Below are 21,775 nucleotides of genomic sequence, written 5' to 3'. Positions count from 1 at the left end.
TTGATTGAGAGACATGGGGGCTCTTGTGATGAAATGGTAGTATTTCTACCTCTGAGTCAAGGGGATCAGGTTCAAGTACCACTTGCTCCAGAGGTGTGCAAAAACATCTCACAATAGATTGAATAGAAAATATCTAGATGAAGAGACAGATTTTATAATGGTACAAAGCTAGATGGAAAGCTACATGGAGGGAGACAACAAGCAAATACATATCCATTAAGTGGGCAGCAGGATGGCAGATGAACTAATATGCAGAATTGTGAAGCTATTGACTTTAGTTGTAAAAATAGAAATGAACATTTTTAAAGCATGCAAAACCTGTGAATTACTTTGCTTAGAGTTACAAATCATTGAAATTCTCTGGCCCAGACGGTTGTGAATGTGTCATTATTGAATATATTTGCGCTTTGACCCGGAATTAAGTATGGAGAGTTGTGGAAAAGCAGTCCAGGATCAGCCATGTTCTTCTTAATCAATTGATTAAATCATGGGCTAACAGGTCTACTGCTCTTATTCCTTATGTTCTTTGATTCTTGCCCTTTCTGCCAATTGGACAGATCTCCCTACCTTCTCTAACTGAACTTCGTGACTTCAACATCTCTCTTTTATCTCCTTTCAGCGAGCAGCGTCTTCTCCAAAGAGAGCAATTATGTCATTAAAATGAATTTGCTATGGTAGATTTTCACCTGAACAATCTTAGAATGAGGGGGAAGCTGTATAATAGAATTACTGAATGTTATAGAATTGAAAGACTTATCTGATTATTGCCATCAGTTGGAGAAATAGCCTAGCTGCCACCTCTATGCATGATATCACAGGAAAATGACTGGTATGTTTCAGTTCACTTTATTTTGCTTTGTGGTTTTCTTAAATTTGTCTTTTCTATCCTTAACTAATTGTCAATTGTTTTAACTTGGCTCAAAGTAATTAAAATCTGACCATCATCATTTCTGATAGATGCTCTTCAGTTGAATGATACATTTAGAATAATCTTGTTAACAAACAATCCTCTTGATTTGTTATTGATTTCTTTGTGGGTAACCATGTTTGCCTCACTAGCATTTAATGCATAAGGCCATGCTCCCTACTTGTTGCAGTGGGAGGGGAGGAAGGAGATATGAGTTAATGTAATGCAGGAGTATAAATTCTAATGTAGCCAACCTCCCAGAGGAAAATTTTTGTAGGCATTAATGTTGGATACGCAATAGTTGTTATTGAGAGCAAACAATTGCAATTTGTTTGTCCCATGTCAGAAGACATATCAATGTTGGAGAATTCACACTTGTTACCTGAAAGAGAAAGATAATTGCTGTTTAATTGTTTGCCTATTTTGGAGCAAGAAGTGAGGAAAGGGAATGCTGCAAGTGTAGCTCGTTTATGTCTTTGCACGTATTTTGTTTTATTCACCCAAATCGTTGGCATAGGCATTTGCTATTTAGAAACATGAAAAAATACCTATATTTGTACCTAATACCTAAGTCAGTAGAAAACTGAGTGTTTTCTATTTTCCGATCTCATGTAAAAACCGGAAATGTCTAAATTTATAAACAAACAAGAAACTATCCACAGGTTGTGCAGCATCATGAAGAAGGAGATGCTTCTCTCTGTGTGTGTCTGTCTCTCTCGATCGGTCTGTCTCTCTCGATCGGTCTGTCTCTCTCGATCGGTCTGTCTCTCTTCTCTCTCTGTGTCTCTCTCTGTGTCTCTCTCTGTGTCTCTCTCTGTGTCTCTCTCTGTGTCTCTCTCTGTGTCTCTCTCTGTGTCTCTCTCTGTGTCTCTCGATCTCTCTCGATCTATCTATCTCTCTATCTATCTATCGATCTCTCTTTCTCTCTATCTATCTATCGATCTCTCTTTCTCTCTTTCTCTCTATCTATCTATCGATCTCTCTCTCTCGCGATCTCTGTCTAAAACAATGCAACAGCATATAAAATAGTTATTGTTCCTCTTGAAATTCGAGAAAATCACCTCCAACTTCTAAAATATCTCAAAGGAGCAGCCTGTTACAGCCAGAAATTTTTCCTGTCCTCCATCTTGCATTACCCAGAATCTGAACCATTTTCAATCAAAATTTGAAAGTTTGCAAGATGAAAACTGGGAACAGCAGAGATGCAGATATATCTGGGGATCTTTGTACACAGATCATGAAAATATAATTCCTCTGTTGGAAACCTTTCCAATGTCCTATTGGAATTTAGCATATGTGGCCAGAGGATTTGAATAGAATGGGGAGAAATTTTGCTGCAGCTATACAAACACTAGATTAGACCATATCTGGAGTATTTTGTGCAATATGGACTCCATGTGGTATGTTGCCTTTGGAAGTGCAGCATAAATTCACCAGAATGTTAACTGGAACCCAAAGAATATATAAACTAAGTTTGTATTTCCTGAAATAGGTCATGTTAATTTAATTTTGTTTAGAATTTTGAAAGGAATTGATGCAGTATGTGGAGATTTTCTTTCTGGAATCATGGGTAGGGGATGCCACCTTAATAAAAGTTAGGAAGTAGTTCTTTGTGCAAAGGTTGATAGAAGTGAGGAAAATTCTCCCACAGAAAGCAAAAATGCTTGCTCACTGACTAACTTCCAATCTGAGATCTATAATTATTTTCTCAGACAAGGGTGTGAAAAGAGATGGAGCTTAAGCAGATAGGTAGAGTTGAAATATAGATCAATCATTATTTATCAGTGAATGGTGACCTGAATGGCAAAAGATGGTCTACTGTATATTTACAGACTTTATGATTTCGAAACTTTTATAATGCGTTAGAATATCTCTTTGTGTATTTCTTTGCAGTCATGTCTGTTACCTTTAACCAACTTTGCCAATCTAACTATCTGTTTTAAAATTAATTAAAAATAACTGCAAACATTTAATGAGTTTTAATATATCAATTGGAACAACAATCCTGTCATTTCAGATGCTTCAGAAGAATTTGTTGACACTTTTTTTGAAGTTGAAGTGGAAATGGAGAAAGAAGTCTGCCGTGACCTGATCTGTACTTCAGTTAAAGATGAAGAAGGTTTATTTTATTTTATTTTTTAACATTTCTACTATAATGGCTAAATATGGATAAAGAAGTGAGAAATTATTTCATATTTTAGCTTATTCAATTAATACAAACCTATCGTTTCTTTCTTACTTGCCTGTCTGAATCCCAGAGTCAGTCTATAACTTTCTTAAATAATTCCAAGTATTTTACCTTTAGTAAACTCTGAAAATCCATGATATGTTATGCTCATTATTTATTTGTTAAAAAGACATTCTGATTAGAGTTTTGCCTTTTGAAATTGTGCCAGCCTGTCTTGCTGTAGCTGCTTTAAATCAAGTAGTATTAGGTTAGTTGTTCATATCTTATGCAATTTTGTGTTCTTCCATGATGTTCCTGTTGGTTACTTTTTAATGCAATTTGTTTGCAGTCTTTTTCTTGTAAATTCTCTTTTCTATTAGGGGTATCTTTTGTAGTAATCTCCGTATTTGGTACTAACTCAGGACATTGAGCTTGAGATACATTTCACCAAATCACTTTTTAACAGCTTTAGCAAACCATTCCTTGATTTATGTGATGTTAGATGTGGTTTTGATCAAACTTGGTGTGTAGAGTTTTTGTTTTACAGAATTATGAATTGTACATAGATCTTTTATAAAAGCAAATTGACTACTCCTGAAAGCAAGTAAAGCTATGCGGAGCTTTTAAACCCACTGGATTAAAATGGTGCAAGTTCCTAACAGTTTCAGCAGTGCATGACTGACCGAGGAGAAGGATAGTAGAATCCCTCCATTGTGGAAGCAGGCTTTTCAGCCCCTCAGTACACACTGACCCATGCAGATTTGAGAAGAATGTGCAAACTCCAAACAGAAGTCTATGGGTAGAATTGAACCTTGGTCCCTGGTGTTGTGAGGCAGTCATGCTAACCACTGAGCCACCCCAGTGACATGAGCTATATTTAAAGTGTTCAGATCATACATTTCATATTACAAAATAGTCACTGAATTCTACAAAAATCTTTAAATTCCCCACCAGAAATCAAACCACTTCAGCATTCTATAAAATTGTAAAACTCAATGCTTAAATTTGACGTTCTTTGAAGTCTTGAATTGAAAATTATTAAAATAGAGACTCATATTTTCTGACCTTTTCCAAACTGAAAGAGAGATCTTTGGCTATGTATTTTTAAACAAATCACTAAGCTAGGACTTTTACCTTTTAATTTTGAAAGGTTGCACACCACATGCTTTCATTTTATTTGAGGTAACTAGGTTACAGCTTATTTTTATGAATAATACTATTTGTGAATTCTTTTTTGACATATTTTAGTCTAAATGACTAATGCTGAGCCTTCATTTTGAACTGGAGGCATATTATATGGTTTTTGTTTGGAATCTGGTGTTATACAGCATCCATTTCTCTTGCATTTCCTTCAGCCTTATGGGAAGCAATTTGAACTATTTTCCAGAAGGTGAAGACATACTTTTCCATTGTACTTCAGGGCAATGTTCCACATTCTTCCTTCTGTAAATTTAAGGTTGTCCCAAACACCTTGTTCTTAAGGCCAACAGATTGTAATGACTCATTGCTCTGTCTTTGTTGACCCACATTAGCTCCTTGTTAAATAACACCTTCATTTTAAAAATCTTGTCATTGTTCTCAATTCCCTCCACTGCCTTCACCCCGTCCTTGAGCCTTCACCCAGCTCTATAATGTCTTCCAGGTGCAATAAGACTCTTGGGTATTGGTGCTACCTATAGTTTTTCAATTTCATTGGATAAATAAAAAGTTATTGTTGAAGCAAGATGACCTGTTGGAGAATTTCGATATGTGTGTAAAAACAAATTGTTGATATCAAATTTTCTTCCTTTTTGTAGCATTCCTGAGGGATCTTTGTGAGATATTATTGTATTTGTTTCTACCTCCTGGAGACTTCCATAACAAAAACATGAGATACTTCCTGAGGGTGAGACTTTTAAACGTTGAGATTATTTTATACTTAATAAAAGTGATAATGAGCAGTAGTTAATCCAACAGCTACCTTTTGATATCTGATCTATCTGGAGAAAATGAAGCTGTTTATCTCAAGATATTGAATAAATAATGTAATAGTGAAGAAACAATAGTATGGTTGAGGGAATTGGTCACGAGGTAATACTGTGTGACAGTTTACATGTGGAAACTGGACCCATGTCTTCAAATCTTGCTACTTTAGGATGATATACATTGGAAAAAGAAGGGCCTGTGACAGGCTTCCTGTGTAACTGTGGGCATTGAGAAGTAAAAGCATGGGAATATACTCTTCCAGCAATTTATTTATTCTCCACCCCTGCATACCTGATGTTGGATGAAGTGTGCATTGTGCAATTTGGAAGAGTTTATTAAAAAAAACACTGAACAGTGGTATAATAAGCTTTTTTCTTTTCAATAATCATGAGCCTCAATTGTGCTGATTTTTAAGTACAGTTCGTCCAAAATCAGCAAGACCTTGACCAATCAACATTCTATTTCAATTCAGTTTGCATTCAGTGCAACTCATGAAGATGTGGGTGTGCTGTACCTTTTTTAAGAGAGTTAAAAGTTAGCAGAGCTACCTGACAGTACCAAGTGTTCAAGACAAGTTATAATGAAATCTTTTGGTCCAGTAGCTAAGGGTAGCTGATTTCCTGGAAACAACAAAACAGATTCGAATTAGGCCAATCAGTTTAAATTATACCCCAAAACATACCAAATGACAATCAAGTTTGAATTTAGTATATTGACAATCATAAAAGCCAATGACACAATCCGATGCTTTGAGGATATAAGGCAGGGTAAAATTGAACAGTTGGGAGGAGAACTCCTAAACCATCACCATCTGCAGACTGCCTGGAGAATAGCTTTCTTCAAGGTACCTTTATTGATCAGTGACCTGTGAAACAGAAATCCCAAAGAAGAAGAAAAGAAGACCGATGAAGATGTCAAGAGAAGGTTTGACATCTGGCTGGTTTTGAAAATTTGAATTTTTGGTAAAGTAGGTTAGAAGAAGGAGTTATAAATACTTGTTAGTTAATTGTTCTCCGTTATACTTTAAGAAATAAAGTTGTTAATTTTTACTTTAAGTAGTTCTTGGCCTCTCTACATTTTACAGATTACTGCAAAGGATAAATCTTTTCTGTTTCTGGATTGAAATTAAGCAGGGGGATTTACCCTGTGTCATAACAGTAGTCCTTTATATTAGTTTTGAAAACATCATGAAGAAGCAGGTCCATCTGCAAAGCTGGCTCTCCCCAATTTAAATTCACTGCCATTTACAATTTCTGCTAATTATATTTATTTGCAAGCCTTCCAGAGGCATCCAAAAATTGAACTGGACCTTTTGGGTATAAAAACCTGTTAAAAGTTTTTTGAATGTTTGTTTTTTATAAACATGTGAAAAGAAGCAGCACTGTGGTTTAGTCATTAGCAATGCCTCCTAACAGTGCCAGTGACCCGGGTTCAATTCCACCCTCTGGTGACTGTCTGTCTATGTGGAGTTTGCACATTCTCCACATGTCAGTATAGGTTTCCTCCTACAGTCCAAAGATGTGCAGGTTATGTGGCTTGGCCATGTTAAATAGCCCATAGTGTGCAGGGATTGTAGGTTAATTGGATTAACCATGAGAAATTCAGGGTTACAAGGATAGGGTAGGGTGCGTCTGTGTGGGATGCTTTTTGGAGGATCGGTGAGGACGTTTTGATGGGCTGAATGACCTGCTTCCACATGGCGGTGATTCTATGAAACTGACCACTGTAACCCAAGTGGAGATTCTCGTCATTTAACATTGGACAAATTGAATGTTATTGTCCTTTTTTTCTGTTTTGAACCCATCTTCAGCTATAGTACTGAAACGTCATCAAATTCTTGCTCTTAAAAGTAACAAAGAATTTTTAAAAACAGTTTCTTCAGAAAGATATCCAATAGCATTGATTTTAATCAAGTTTGAATTTGGCAAATGCAAATGCATTTGAGACGAAACTGGATTGTGAATGGTAGCAGAATCTATGCACTTTTTGAAGTGAACACAGTCTTGGAGTCATGAATTGCACCTAAAGTGAGAACTCTATTCTGTTGTTCTATTGTGTCCAAAACATTAAAATGACTATTTTGTTTTAGATAGATGTGTACAAATAAACTTATGTTGCACATTTTCACTTTTTCATTGTGATGTTAAGTCAAATAATTATCTTAAGAGACTAAAACTGTTCAGCCTTTTTTAAATTGCTCAGTATCCTCAATTTCCTGTGTTCTTGAGTAATCTACATCTTCATATAGCAGGTGTAGTTTTTCAAGTGCAAGTCATTTATCTAAAACTGCTTCTGTGTGCTTTATCTATTGACGAGCACTCATCAATATAACAGACTGTTAAAGAGGGTATAGAATTGTGGTGATTAAAAATAAATGTGTTTATATCCAAAAATGACTGCAAGAATGTAATTCATTGTTTCAATTTAAATAAACTGAGCAAAGTTTTCAGAGTTTTTGGAATTTTGATCGAATTGATACCTGTTTTTAAGGTGCAGATGAATTTGAAGACAATTTTTAAGACAACTTCTGTATTATAATATATATAAACTTGACTCTTGAATATGTTTTCTGTTGATGGTTTGTTACTCACAGATAAATAATTTTGGTTTTATTATTGCACAGTTTGGCATAGAATTTTCAGTAGGCTAGCAAGAACTTAACTATGTGCGTATTTTATGAAGTGTATAGTTTCCAGGTGTACTGACACATTTTACTTATGACTTTTAAAATAATCCTTTTCAATAAGTTATTTTATTTTTCAGGAAACTTTGGCAAAAGGTATCCTTTTGCCGTTAATCAACCAACTCAGTGATCCTGACTACATTAATCAGTATATTATATGGTTGGTAAGTGACAAGCATGATATTAAGAATTTTGAATCTGTTGGAATCCTATTATGTTTGGTGAATTATGTACCATGAACGTATAGTTTTAATAGAGTTGCATTTGATTCAATGTGTACTTGTAATATATGAATCTATATGAGTGGAATAAATATAGGGAATGGATGGTTGTGTCTTCATTGTCATTTTTCTCCAATGATGGATAAAGTAATAATCAACTTGAAGGAGCTTAGAAGGGACATCAGGATCCAAATTTTCCTTTATGGGAGAGTAAAGCAATCAGACTTAATTAAATTCATGCAGTTACCATTTGCTTGGAGGTGCAAAACTGCTCTAATGATGCCCTGGCAGCATTTTTCAATCCTTTGTTTTAGTCTTGGGGATTGATGCCTGTTTGAATAATTCCTGATGAAGGGCCAGGGAAAAAATTTTAAACAGTAAAACATACATTTTGAAATTTTTAAAACATATTTTTGGTAACAATTATAAATTAGGTTTGTTTGTTTTCTTCAATGACTTTTGGCTGTGCCTTCTCTTTTTGGATATTCAATACAATTAAACCTTATTTGATACAATTATTTTGTAAATGACTGAAAATCTTTATTTCAGATCCGCGATGCCAATTGTAATTATGAAGCCTTTTTGAATATTATCAAATTAAGTGACAAGGTCGTAGAACTAGAAGCAGTGAGGGATCGAGCAGCAGAAGAGCTGCAGTATCTTCGATCTTTAGATACTGCTGGTGATGGTAAATATCTGTTTCTTTGTGGTTTTGCTTGCCTCCTTGCATTCTGTTGTAGGCAATAAGTTATGCTGCCTTGATGAAAAGTAGACGAATTGTTGATGTAAGAGAGTAAATTTTCCTTTTTGGACTATGTTGAAATCGAAGTTGGACACTGCTATATAGATGAAACCAGGAGAGGTTATCACTTGAAAAAGTTAAATGGAGCACCACTTTTTGCTGTGACAGACTTGTTTGTTTTTGAATTAGTGAGGAAGATACTTTGACACAGAGGACCGAGTTCAATACAAGCCAAAGTGATGTAAACACTCATGAGATCTGTGAAAACCCTGAGAAATCTAACAAGGTCTTTGTCGACATGGAGAAAATGGATTATATTTTCCAACTGAATTCTAGGCATTGAATTGAGATGTTTTTGCCATGGAGGAGCAAGATGCCTATTAACAAGAGCTATTCCTTATTGTTATTCTCAATAATTGCAGATCTCACCTTATTAATATACAGCTTCATATCTTACTACTTGCCCTAAGGAAACTAGATGCTAAAACTTCCTGTCATGAAAGTGCATGGATGTCTGGTCACTCCAGCTCACTTCTTCCATTTCAAGACCTCTATTTTGGACACTTGACACCAGTATACCAGGGCATGCCTCATTGGCAGCAGCAGCATGTACACTATATCCATTGACCTTAACATCAGACATACCAACCACTCGGCATCATTGTGGCATATCTCTGATCCACGTGAACCACACTCCTGTATAGCAACGCTTCACCCCAAGTCAAACCAGCAACTATCATTGCAATGTTGTTGCAAGAGAACCTTGCTTACAGACTAGGCAAGATTATATCTCATGGACATTCGCTTATGCTTTTATCACTCTCTCGCTCACTCACCTTGAGCTGACCTGGTTGCTTCCAGCATTTCTACTGTGAGGAAAGCCTGCCAGATGACAGCTGTCTAGTTGAGTTTCATTTTGTTACAAAACTGTAAAAGCAGCACTGCCAGAGACACCCTGTGAACTGGAGAAATCTCGCCCCTTCTGTGTGGGTGAAAAGAGACAAAAACCAAGAGGAAAGAATTCTAAAAAGATCTAGTCCATTGTAAAAGTGAAAAACAACTATATCTTCAATGACCTGCTAACATCTGTAATGCTAAAAGTAAGAATAAATGGCGAGAGCCAATTTAACCTACCCTTCTGATCTGAAGCTTTTGATCTACATAATTTTCTTCCCCTTCTACAGGCTTTCCACACATAATGTGTGTGAAATCATCTGTCTTCTGTATGGTTTAATTGCAAATGGGTATCTATGTATTTGGTGTTTTTAAACGGATGTAGTTTAAATTGTGAGAGAGTAGATTAGGAATTATTTTAATCTGTTAGTTGTTAAAATTAAGAATATTATGATAAATAATTATTCTCTGTTAATGACAAAACCTGGTATAAATTACTTTTCTCCTGAGTAGTAGTCAGTCAAATTGGTCACCATCTTTGTATTTATGACAGCTTGCTGAATACTTCCTGGTTATGTCATGACACTGAATGGATTGTGTGTTTTGTTCATGGGTAAATAAAGGGTTATCCATATGTGGCCAAAAATTGGTCAATGTGGTTACTAAAAAAAATGCTAAAAAAAATGAATTCCAGAAGACATATTACAAAAATTCAGGTATATAATAGAAGAGAAAATATAGAAAGAAAGTTGAGGATGGACAGTCAAGTAAGCTAATTTGATGTATCATTCATTGGAAAAACTTTCGAACTGAATTGTCCATGCATCAGTGCAATGGCATTTGTTAATGCCAAGGAGACACATGTTGTATGAATGTCTATGTTAGTCAAGAGAATAATGTATGATTTTCACTATCTTACTTATAGGAAGGACTTAGGTTTTGAGGCCAGAGTCATGTGCAGACATTGAGCAAAATAAATGTTGGTACAGAAGCAACACTGCAACCAGGAGGAATGGTGAACACATTCTCCTTCACCAATATGCGTTCATTTAATTTCCTGACCTTCTCATTCACAAAGAAATGGCAAAACAGTCTCTGCATCATTTTACTGTCCATATCTGCAACTAAGACCTTTTAACCTCTGTTTGTTGTGTCTGCTGCTTTTATTTTACAATTATGAGGAAATGCCTTCACCTTGATAACTGAGTTTGGACTGTTTATGCACCTTCCCCCATTGATACTATTACTAATGCACTGTACAACTCCTGAAACCAAATCTGTGATTCTGACTGCCAAATCTATTATCTGGCTGCTAGGTTTCTGTCGAAGAAAATAGGTGTTCAAGAACTCATTACATCTCGTTGTTCATTTGTGAGAGTGTTGTAGGATTGATTGAATTATAATGATAGCTAAAAGGTTTAGCTGCTGATGTCCACTTCCTGACACATTATAGTAAATGTAACGTTGGGGATACTATTTTCTTGTCAACTGAAACCCATCCATGTTTGCTCAAATTACATCAGATTTATAGATCTTTCCCTCTGCAGGTTCACTCAATTGCATTAAAGAGAGTTTGAAGTCCTCTTTCAAGGATCTTTCCTTTTTGTCTTGGATTGTTGAAACCTCTTGCTGCTTCAAAGTCATTGGCTTCAATCTCAATCTGAAATTTCATTGTTTAACAACTTTGGAATTTCTACCAATAAGCAATCTGCTGCAAATGTCTCAAGTTTATATGTATCCGGCTGTAAACTGCATTATGACAGCCTTACTGTGTAATTTAGAGATAAAGATGGGCACATCAACACAGCCATCTGTATTTTGCAGGCAACAATACAATTTGCTGATGATTGTGTAGTGTTCACGCAATTGTAATTACTCAGAAACTAAAGTTTCAATACCTGGGTAACATTTAGGCTTGGACCTGTGACCACTACTATCTAGAAGAACATAGACATCAGCTGTATCATCCGCAGATGTAATCTCCAACCCCCATGTAGTTCCAACTTGTTATTATGTCATTGTTCTTTCATGTTGTTGACGCAAAATCTGACCTTCCTTCCCCACAGCTCATTGGACATGCCTACAACAAATGAACTGCAGCAAATAGCTGACCACTACCTCCTCAAGACAGTCCGGCATGGGCAATGAATGCTGGATTTTTCAGTGGTGATCATGTCCCAAAATGAATAAAGAATAGCGCAGGTTTTCTGGGACAAATCTTGCTTCTTGCACGTGCTTGATTTTAACAATCCCCAACAAGACCTGACTTTTTTTTACTTTAAAGACCAACTCTAATAAAGACTACTTTTAATGCAGCAATACTTAAGCAAAATCTACCCAGCTGGCCTTGATTAAATTGTGTTAGTCATGCTTAAAGTAATCAAGTGTTAATCTATTTTAGTGAAAATCCTATATTGATAAGATGACACACCATTTGTACACAACTTTTAAAGAAACAATGGGCAAGAGGAAGTAGCTACCACAGGGATGATGAATAAAAACTATCAATAATTGATTGTCTTTGCTTGTGAAAACACAATTTCAAATTATTGAAAATGAAGCAATCTGCTCCTGGTCAGAAAATGTTGGAGAACAAAGTATGGCATAATGATGGATTTCTGTAGGATACTTTAAAGATTAACCATCTTGTTGAGTCATGAAATATGGTGAGGTTGGTACTAGGTCTGAACTTGGAAGAAGAAGCTTTTATTTCTTGTGCCTGTTACTACAAGTCTGGCTATGACAGCTTTCTGCTATAGTAGATCCTGTTTTTTTTCGCTGTACCAGTTGTTTCTATGGACCATGCACCAAGGCATTCTTTTCCCTCACCTTTGGCAAAATTGGTCTCAACATCGTAAACTCTGTGGTGTATCAATTAAAGTGTACAATTTCCAGAATTTTTTCCTGATCCCAAATAAAAATACCATATATTAAATAAACCTTGAGTCATTAGGTCAGCCTGTATTATCATACTTGCCTGAATACTTAATGAAGATTGTTGTTTGGACACGGGTTTGTCTCAAATAAAACTTTGCAAATCTGGGCTTTCCAGTGACAGCCACATCTGTGAAATTAAAATTAAATGAATTATTTTTGCCAATTCAGACCTTACGCAATCTGCCTTAAACTTTGCTAAGTTAGTCATTAACATTACAGTTTCTTTTGTGTATTATTTTAAACTTGTATTTCTGTATATGTTTTAGTTATTTTATGAAATATAACTTAAATGTATTAAATAAGTTTAGAATTTTGAGTTAACAGGTTTTGAATAACTGCTGCTTTAATTTCAGATATAAGCGCTATAAAGAATCAGATGAACAGTTTACTGTTCGTGAAGAAAATCTGTGAAACGAGAGTTCAGAGATTAAACTCAGGAAAGGTAACTGGTTTAATTTCCATATTTATCAGTGAAATACTTTTGATTTTTTTTCTTGAAGCCAAAGTTCCTATCATTTTCAATTGAAGATTTTAAAGTATTAATTTAAAAATGAGAGAACAATATCAAATCCATTCATGTGGTTGAATTTTCTACACTTGCTTGCCCAACAATGCATGTTTGTGTAAAATTAAAATGAAAGAAAATTGTCTGTCTCAATTAAGGATTTTACAAGATTGGGTGCTTATCCAATGCTGCCATAAAATGTACATATTGTTATTGATCCTGTATTCAAAAATGAAATAGTTAACACTCACGATGAGTATACATGTTCGTCATTTAATCATGCCAGATTATGCGCTCAAACTTCCTCCTTCCACCAACCCCTTCAAACCAAGCAATGATAGATATATTTGAAAAAGAAATAATGTTGAAAATCTTGCCAATATGGAATGTATTCAGAACGTGTTGAAAATGCATAGTCATTTAATTATGAAAAACAGGTTAGTTATAACATTTCAGATGCAAGATGTTTCCTTAATCGAAATCGGGAGAGTTATATTTGATCATTTCAGTTAATACTTTTTAAAATGACCAAGAAATTCTCTGGGCTCTCTTCTGGTCTCCTGAAATATCTTAATTGAGTGTTTTTTTTTCCCTTTGGAACCTCCCGATACGGCATCCTTGAGGCTGAAAATAGACACTGTTGCCAATTGTCTAGCACTTGTGACGAGGCTTGAAGAGCTGTCACAGTATCATTGCTATAATTTTCTATCTTTTTCGCAAAGAGAATTGTACAAAATTCTTCAGAAGTATTAGTGTTCACAGCATGAACAGCTGAAACGTTTTCCCACATGTTCGCTAGTAGAGGCAAGGCATTCTGCTATTTTCAATCCTTTCACTCAAAACCTGTTCATTTTGAATCCAGTTCATATTTGTAACACTGAACAAGTTTTGTACCCACCTTATTATGTGCCTTTCAGTTCTTTATAATTTTGAATTGCTTCTAACAGCAACTCCACTCTCTCTTCTGAACTGACACTTTTAAAAAAAATCTTCTTTAAAACCTCAATGTTGAGTGTCTGCTTAAAGCTTTGAACACCTTTCCTGAAGTCACACTTCAATATTTTGACTTTAAATTGAACATCCTGCCACATTCTGTCTGTTCAATATTATACATCAAAATCTACATTACATAATATCTTTTAAGGTAAGAAAACGTTATGAGGCATGCTGCTGAGATATTGCATCAAACAGATACTGAATCAAAGATATTGAGAGGGATGGTCAAAGTGTTTTTTAATCCTTAATGGATGTATCTGGAATGAAAAAAGGAATGAATGGAAGAAAGTGGGGTTTAGATGAATAAAGGCACAACTTCTGTAGGTGAAATGAAAGGAGCATGCTATATAAGAACAGATTAAATAGGGATAGGAGTAAAACGAGTGGATTATATGATCCTTGGTGTGCTCAATATGATCATGACTGATTTTCTTTGATGCATTTTCTTGAACGATTGAAATTCTAAATATCTCTGCTTTCAGTATATTCAAGGAGTTTTCATAGAATTCAAAAAAATTGCAAACCTTTACATGATTTTTTTTTCTCATCAGGCTTAACTGCTTGGCCCCTTATATTAAGACTTTGTCCATGCTAATAATTCTCCGGTGAGCTAATCTATTGATCTGATCTACGCTTATGGAGGGAGAACCAGAGTTAATTTCCAAGTTGAATATGACTTCTTTGGAACAAATGAGAGCTGGAAATTTCATGAGCTATTTGTTGTAAAGAGAGGTTTTGGGGCAAGTGGAACAAAGAAGAGTTCTGGGAAGTATAAAAACATGACAAAACTGAGAAATCAAAGGTATCTTAAAACCAAAAAGCGAAGGAAATGGTAATGGTTGAACAGAAGAGGGAAAGCATTGGTCCAGAATAGGTGTCATAGTAGAATACAGGTCAATTCTGACTCTCAGCAAAAATGTAAACTTCAGTTATCAAGGTCGATTGGGGAGGTTGTGACAGTTGCTCTTGGAGAGAAGATGACTAAGGGAAAATGTGATACTTGTCCTTAATGTCATGAGAGCCCTGTATAGAGTAAATGGGGCGAACCTGTTCCTACTTGTAAAAGGATCAAGAATAAGAGGGCACAGATGTAAAGTGATTTGTAGAATGAGCAAATGTGATGAGAGAACTTCTTTTTCACACGTCAAGTGGTTCAGGTCTGGAATGCATTACCTGGAGGCAAAGTCTATGAAGACGTTCAAGCATTGAATGGAGACTATGTGCAAAGATATGGGAAGCAGTTATGTAACTGGCACAAAGTCAGTGCTAGTTGGAGAGCCAGTGCAGATATGAGGGCTGAATGGGACCAGGAGAAATTGAGGACTCCTCAGATGCTGCCCGATCTGCTGTGCTTTTCCAGCATTACACTCTCGACTCTGAATGAGACCATCCTAGTTCTATGGTTTATGAAAACTAGGTAGAGATGCTGGAGAGATGAAGGCATCAAAATGGAGAGCAAAATTGGTGAACTGATTTTGCTGAACTCCATGTTGATTCTAGAAGGTTGTGAAAAGGAGTAGGACAAGCAATATTCCACATAATCTATAATAAGCTGGGCATTACGCCATGCAGGTACTCATAGCCACACTTCTTGTTTTGGAGGAAGTGAACAGAGTTGAAGGAGAAGCAGGCAGCAGGGATTGGTGATTATAGGGGGCTGTATGGTTTCTGTTCAAGGTTGAAGCAGAAATCATCTGAGGCATGGTAGGATGTAGAGGGATTGGATATCCTTCGTGAAGAAGAGGTGATCAGGGCCAGGAAATAGGCTAGAGTGGGTGAGGGCAACAGAGAAAGTAAGGCAGCTGACAGCATGCTAACAGTTCTTGACGTAAAAAAAAAAGGTCAGTGCAGGTAAGATGCTAAAAGAGGGATCCAGGTGGAAGGAGAGTATTGGTGAAAATGTCTGTTAATTCTTTGAGAAAGATGTCAGTATGGAGGTGAATGTGATAGCGGAATCAGTTGATGTGCTGAAAACTGATGGAGGTGGGATGGGATAGGGGAGTCCTTTGTATTGGAGAGCAGATGGTTAGACCATTTAGAGAATATATGTTGAGAGGAGGGATTAGAAAAACAATGGGGTCAGAGAAGAGAATTTGTCTAGTTTTGTGCATAAAGAGGTTTGGCATTGAACATGTGATAATAGATTACAACCTGAGGATAGGAGTTTAAATTTCAAATGTTAGGAGCTTAACTTAGTTTAGTGATGTATCAACATTTCTTGGTGAAGGATAAATTACAGATAGCAGATTTTTAAATGAGTTCAAGTTGTGGAGACAAACTAGGAGAGCATTCGAATAATTCAGCCTAGAGATCATAAAGGCATTATGATAATTACAATAACTAATAAACTAAGGTAAGGTGGAGGCAATCATCATAACAGAAAAAACATAAGAGTTTAGAAATTTGGCTTGGAGTTGAAATGGACATCAAACTTGAGGTATGGTTCATCAATGAAACTGTGTTGGGGATGTGGATAGAATCTGTGGTGAGTGTACAGTATTTGTGGTTGGATCATACATTACGTTAAATATATTTTGATGTACCATTGAGCTGCACTGTATCCGTTTATTTGATTTGTAAATATATTATATTCCCATATGCTATAATCTTCAGTATGATCAATACTTTGAACAGACATATTGAGTAACTTAGGGGGAAAAAAATTGACCTGGATCTTTCACTGGCCAATCATTATTTCAGAGTAAATAGAAAGGGAACCCTGCAGAATTCCCATCAGTACTTCAAAAGAATTGCCAGGAAATTGAGGATCCTCCTTAGCATTTCCTCTACATCTGGAACTCTCAAAGCATTCATTTAAATCTAACTGTTCTGATGAAAGAAAGTGAGTACTTTCTTGAGAACAGTTAGATCAAGTACATAGTTAGCTCCTGAGTAACTATATAGCTGATCCCATAATTAGCTAGCGACTGTCAGTGTGGAGTTTGCACATTCTCCCCGTGTCTGCGTGGGTTTCCTCTGGGTGCTCCATTTTACTCCCACATCCAAAGATATGCAGGTTAGGTGAATTGGCTATAGTGTCAAGTGCATTAGTCAGGGGTAAGTGTAGGGTGAGTTGCTCTTCGGAGGGTTGGTGTGGACTTGTTGGGCTAAAGGGCCTGTTTCCATGCTGGAAGGATTCTAATCTAATTCCAATTTAAACATCTCCCTCAGATCCTTACAACTCTCAGGATCTAACCTGACATTCTCGGAGAGCTGTCCCCTCCTCATTTTGCCTGTTTCAGGCCAGCTATCCCCACCCCATTCCCCATGAGCTGAATCCTTCCCCTCTGGTAACCAATTTACATGTACCTTCAAATTTCAGGCTATGCTGCTTACTCTTGTGAAAAGAATGTGGTTTGCACTTCTCAACAACTCTGCACTTCAAAAAATGTGTCATTGTGAAAGCTTGGCTCTGATTCTGAGGGAGCCCTGATCAAAATCTCCTGTCAGAAATGTAGAGTGACTTTTTTTTATATAGAATAAAAGTGGCAATGTGTGTGAGGTTGCCATTCCTTGATGAATCTGGGGTTTTGCTGATTCTTTGCATTTGGCTCAACTTCCATTGCAATCTTTGTGATCTGAAGGTTATTGTTTCTTTTAATTTTTATACCAAGGCATTTTTCAGTTTTACTGTCTCCGATGTATTTTCTTGCTCCTGCTACAGAGAGTTAAAGGGAGGCTTTTGCTGCTTCCTCCAAACAATATACATTTGCAGGCCTTGACAAAATGGGAATAGTATTGAATATCTCACGATGCAGGGTGCAAAACTTTTAAAGGCTTCTGTCCCAGGATATCTCCCTATGAAATAATATGCCTTCATTTTTATGTGGAAGTTGAAATCTGCATTAAAAGAATAAGTTAACTTATGATTGCCACCTGAAGGTCCGGTTTAATTTAAATGCAATAAGAAGCTATCAGATGTTTTCATATAAAGTATGACTTCAATACATTGCAGCTGATAGCGTACTGCTGATTGGATTGAGTATGAAAATTATTCATGACAATAAAACCTTCAACTGGGAATAACAGCCGCATTCAGGATTCCAAACTGGCTGGCCTCATGCTACCTTCCATTTGCACAGATTCTGGGCAAGGATTTTTTGCTTTGTGTAGACCACAGTATATGCTACTCTCCTATGTAGAATCATAAAATCCCTACCATGTGGAAGCATGGCTCAGTGTCCATAGAGTCCATGCTGAATGTTTGATGAGCATCCCACTCAGACCTAACCCCTACCCCTATCCCCACAACCCTACATGAGCTATGGCCAGTCCACCTAACCTATATATCCATGGGCACTAGGGGCGATTTAGCACGACCAGTCTATCTAACTTGCACATCTGTGGATTGTAGGAGGAAACCTGTGCATACGTGGGGAAAATGTGCAAACTTGACACAGACAGTCGCCCAATGCTAAAATTGAATACTAATCCCTGGCACTGTGAGTCAGCAGTGCTAACTATTGAGCCACTATCCTGCCATTGTGGGTTATGAAAATGGGATCATGAAAGTTAATATTTTTAATGAGGAAACTGGGAATAAAAAGGGAACGACAAGGCATTAGATCAAGGAAGCAATAAGGGTAATTCCAGAAATTCACTACCACCTGAGAGAAGAAATTCCCTTATGTCTCAGTTTTAAATGAGTAATCCCTTATTCTGTAGCTATGTCCCCTGCTTCAAGATTCCCCCACAAGTGGAAGCATCTACTCTGTCAAATCACTTCAGATTCTTGTATATTTCTTCAAAAAATCACCCATCATTCTGCTTAACTGTAATGAATAAAGACCTAATCTGTCCAACCGTTATCAGTTAATTAAGCCTCTTCATCCCAGGAATTAGCCAGTTGAATCTCTTTTGAACTGCCTTTCATGCCAGTATATTCTTTTCAAATATGTGACCAAAACTGTACACAGTAATCCACATGCAGCCTTACCAACACCCTGCATTGTTACAAGACTTCCCTAGTTTTATATTCTAAGGCCAAAATTCCATGTGCCTTCTTAATTGCTTACTGCAGCTTAATCACTTGTCCTGTAGCACTTACTTCCTATTTGATTTCATTAATCCCCATTTTGGGATTACCTCTTCTGACATTATTCAAGCAATATTTTCATTGTTCAGTTGTGTGTAGGATACACTTACACCCACCCTATAAATTGGTTAATGTGACCAAACTATAAGTTTTTTTCCCCAATAACTCTGTGAAAGAATCAATTTGTAGCTGCTCCTATGGCCCCATTCAATATGGTTGACACAACATGGGACCTTGACTTGTCTTCCCAGGTCAGTCCGGGCATATACCAGAATTGCTGACTGTTTTGCCATGCCTGTTCCAAATCATTGCCACCACCAGTATCTGCCTATCATTCCAAATGTGGCCTCTCTCTCATGGTATGCTCTCAACATTTTCATGAGGTTATGCTAAATGCAGTGTGGTGCTACCACCCTTTCCCCTCTTCTTCAAATGCCATTGGCAGCTTTTACCCTCCTTGTTCTTCCCATCACTTTTTCTTTCCTCTACCATATCCCTATTGTGAGATATTGTACTGTAGGTCCCCTCACTAACCCACTTACAAACGCTTTATATTTACTCATTCATAACTGCTTTATTAACTCATTCACAAGCGAACACTGAATTCCCATTTCATTCATTCATAACACTGATTCATTCATAAAAACACAGTTTTGTACTACATTTTACTATTGCAAGATAGACTAAAATTAAAACATTACTTCCAAACCCATTACTGCTTCTTCACACCTTTGATCCTTACCAGGCCTACTTCTACATCAAAAGCTACTTCTGAATAGGTGTCAGTATCATAAATTATACCATTCCCATCAAATTTCCACAAAACATTATAGTATTAATCAGCCCTTACCAACCTTCTCTCGGACCTGAAAGATTATACAACATCGAACAGTTTCCCCTTATATTTCCCAGTTAAAACCTTATGACTGGACTGCCATCCCTTTAAGAAACTAATTATTCAAACAGCACTCATATGCAATTGCATGAATAAATGAATGAATGAAACTCACACTGGCAAATAATAAACAAATCTCACAACCCAGCTGCAATAATCAGTTTAATATCCTTTATTCTTTTGTTAAATACAGGTATAATTTCTAATTTGTTTAGAGCATTTAGCCTAGTATTTTTACTAACATTTGCTAACTTAAAAGTCAAAAGGACTAACACCTCTTTAATTATGCAAGTGGACCAGATAGGTGGTCTTAATTCCATCAAAAGTAGCAACCTCTATTTAACTGATGTTTAACCCATCTCCTGTCTCTCCAGGACAGAAGTCCTTCAAACCTTTGCTTTATCTACAGTACACAATGTAACACCATAGTGATGGAATTTCAATATATGTAAGAACTGTATTTTATTGTTCCATCACTGCCTCAAGCTTGCGCTACTGTGGTTGCTGAATATAGAGGCTATTTTCACCACTCACCTATTTTGCTCATTATTTGAACACAATCCCACACTATGTAAGTGGACTATGTTCATCACTTCAAGCTCAAATGCTGTTGTTTTGGTTACCCAGTTGAACAGGATCTATTCCCTTCTGATGTGCTGTAACCTTTTATCACTACTGCCTCCAGTAGTCTAGCAGCTCCCACTAATTCCTTAATTGCTGTCTCATTCTGTATATATCTTCCTCCTGAGGTAACATCCCCTCCTCAATTCTATGTTACCATATAATGATGTAAAGCCACAACAGCTTACCTACTGTCTATGTAAGTGTTAGCCCATTGAGTGTAGTGTCACATTGTATGCTTATCTGTACGCAACATTTCAATTTATTTTCAAAAGTTTTGTTTCTTCTTTCCACCACACCTGAAGACCTGGATGAGTCACTATCTGTGACGGTATTGACCACCCACATATTACCTTGATCGGTAATAATCTGTAGGAGAAATTGTCGTTAATGCTAATTCTTACAAGCAATTAGATCTAAATGTGTTAATGATCAAATAAAATGCATTTACACCTCTCTTTCCTTGCACTGCATCCAACTTTGGACAATTCCTAGAAATAAGAGGTATCCACAAGTTCTCAAAACAAAGCATGTTTACTGTTTCTGTCTTTTCATGAATCTTGGAAATCATCTGCACAGTATTCTTAACAGAAATCAAACAATTCTATTTGATCCCAGGTGCCACATCTTTGAACATGCTTATCCTTTACATTTTAGGCCTTTAGATATTTCACAGCCCCAGATTTAAATAAACCAATGGGGGTTCCCTTTAAAATTGGCTTTTTTTTGTTATTTAATTAGTCCTTTGGTTGTTCTTGGTTTGGCCTCTGTCCAGGAGCATTGCCTTTGTTCTACGATTCATTTATTTCACCTCTCTGAATTACCTTTCCTGACCATAGAGCTTTTGCCTTCCTGTTCCACCAATCTCATCTTGCCAGACTCTAACATGAATAATTTATTTTGCATGCCTATAAATGAAATGTTGTTCATTGCAAGGAAAATGATTATAAAAGTAGGGTGTAACTTTTGTTTGAACCATTGAACAGGGCATTGATTAGAGCATATCTGAAGCACTGAGTTCGGTTTAGTCATCTTACATATTTGAGAGATGGTTAACCTCATGTAAAGGTCACCTCTTTACTGACTTCGGGCCAAAATTTCCTTGTTTCTCACATGGTTAATTCATAGGTCAGTCTATACGTTTGGGAGAAAGTGAGAACTGCAGATGCTGGAGATCAGAGCTGAAAATGTGTTGCTGGAAAAGCGC

The 21,775-nt window shown here is 36.5% G+C and overlaps 1 protein-coding gene across 1 annotated transcript in view; it reads left to right on the top strand.

Annotated features, from left to right (window-relative positions):
* snx13 (sorting nexin 13) overlaps nt 1-21,775 on the top strand; it is a 190,173-nt gene that overhangs the window by 92,357 nt on the left and 76,041 nt on the right. Inside the window, exons 7-11 of the mRNA XM_043690995.1 lie at nt 2,925-3,026; nt 4,871-4,959; nt 7,803-7,886; nt 8,493-8,631; nt 12,870-12,958. Of these exons, the coding sequence (XP_043546930.1) occupies nt 2,925-3,026; nt 4,871-4,959; nt 7,803-7,886; nt 8,493-8,631; nt 12,870-12,958 (503 nt within the window). The remainder of the gene's footprint in view (nt 1-2,924; nt 3,027-4,870; nt 4,960-7,802; nt 7,887-8,492; nt 8,632-12,869; nt 12,959-21,775) is intronic.

The sequence above is a fragment of the Chiloscyllium plagiosum genome, chromosome 5, assembly GCF_004010195.1.
Source record: "Chiloscyllium plagiosum isolate BGI_BamShark_2017 chromosome 5, ASM401019v2, whole genome shotgun sequence".
Lineage (NCBI taxonomy): Eukaryota > Metazoa > Chordata > Chondrichthyes > Orectolobiformes > Hemiscylliidae > Chiloscyllium > Chiloscyllium plagiosum.
Note: the sequence above shows the minus strand (reverse complement) of the source record. Positions and strands in the feature narration are given on the sequence as shown.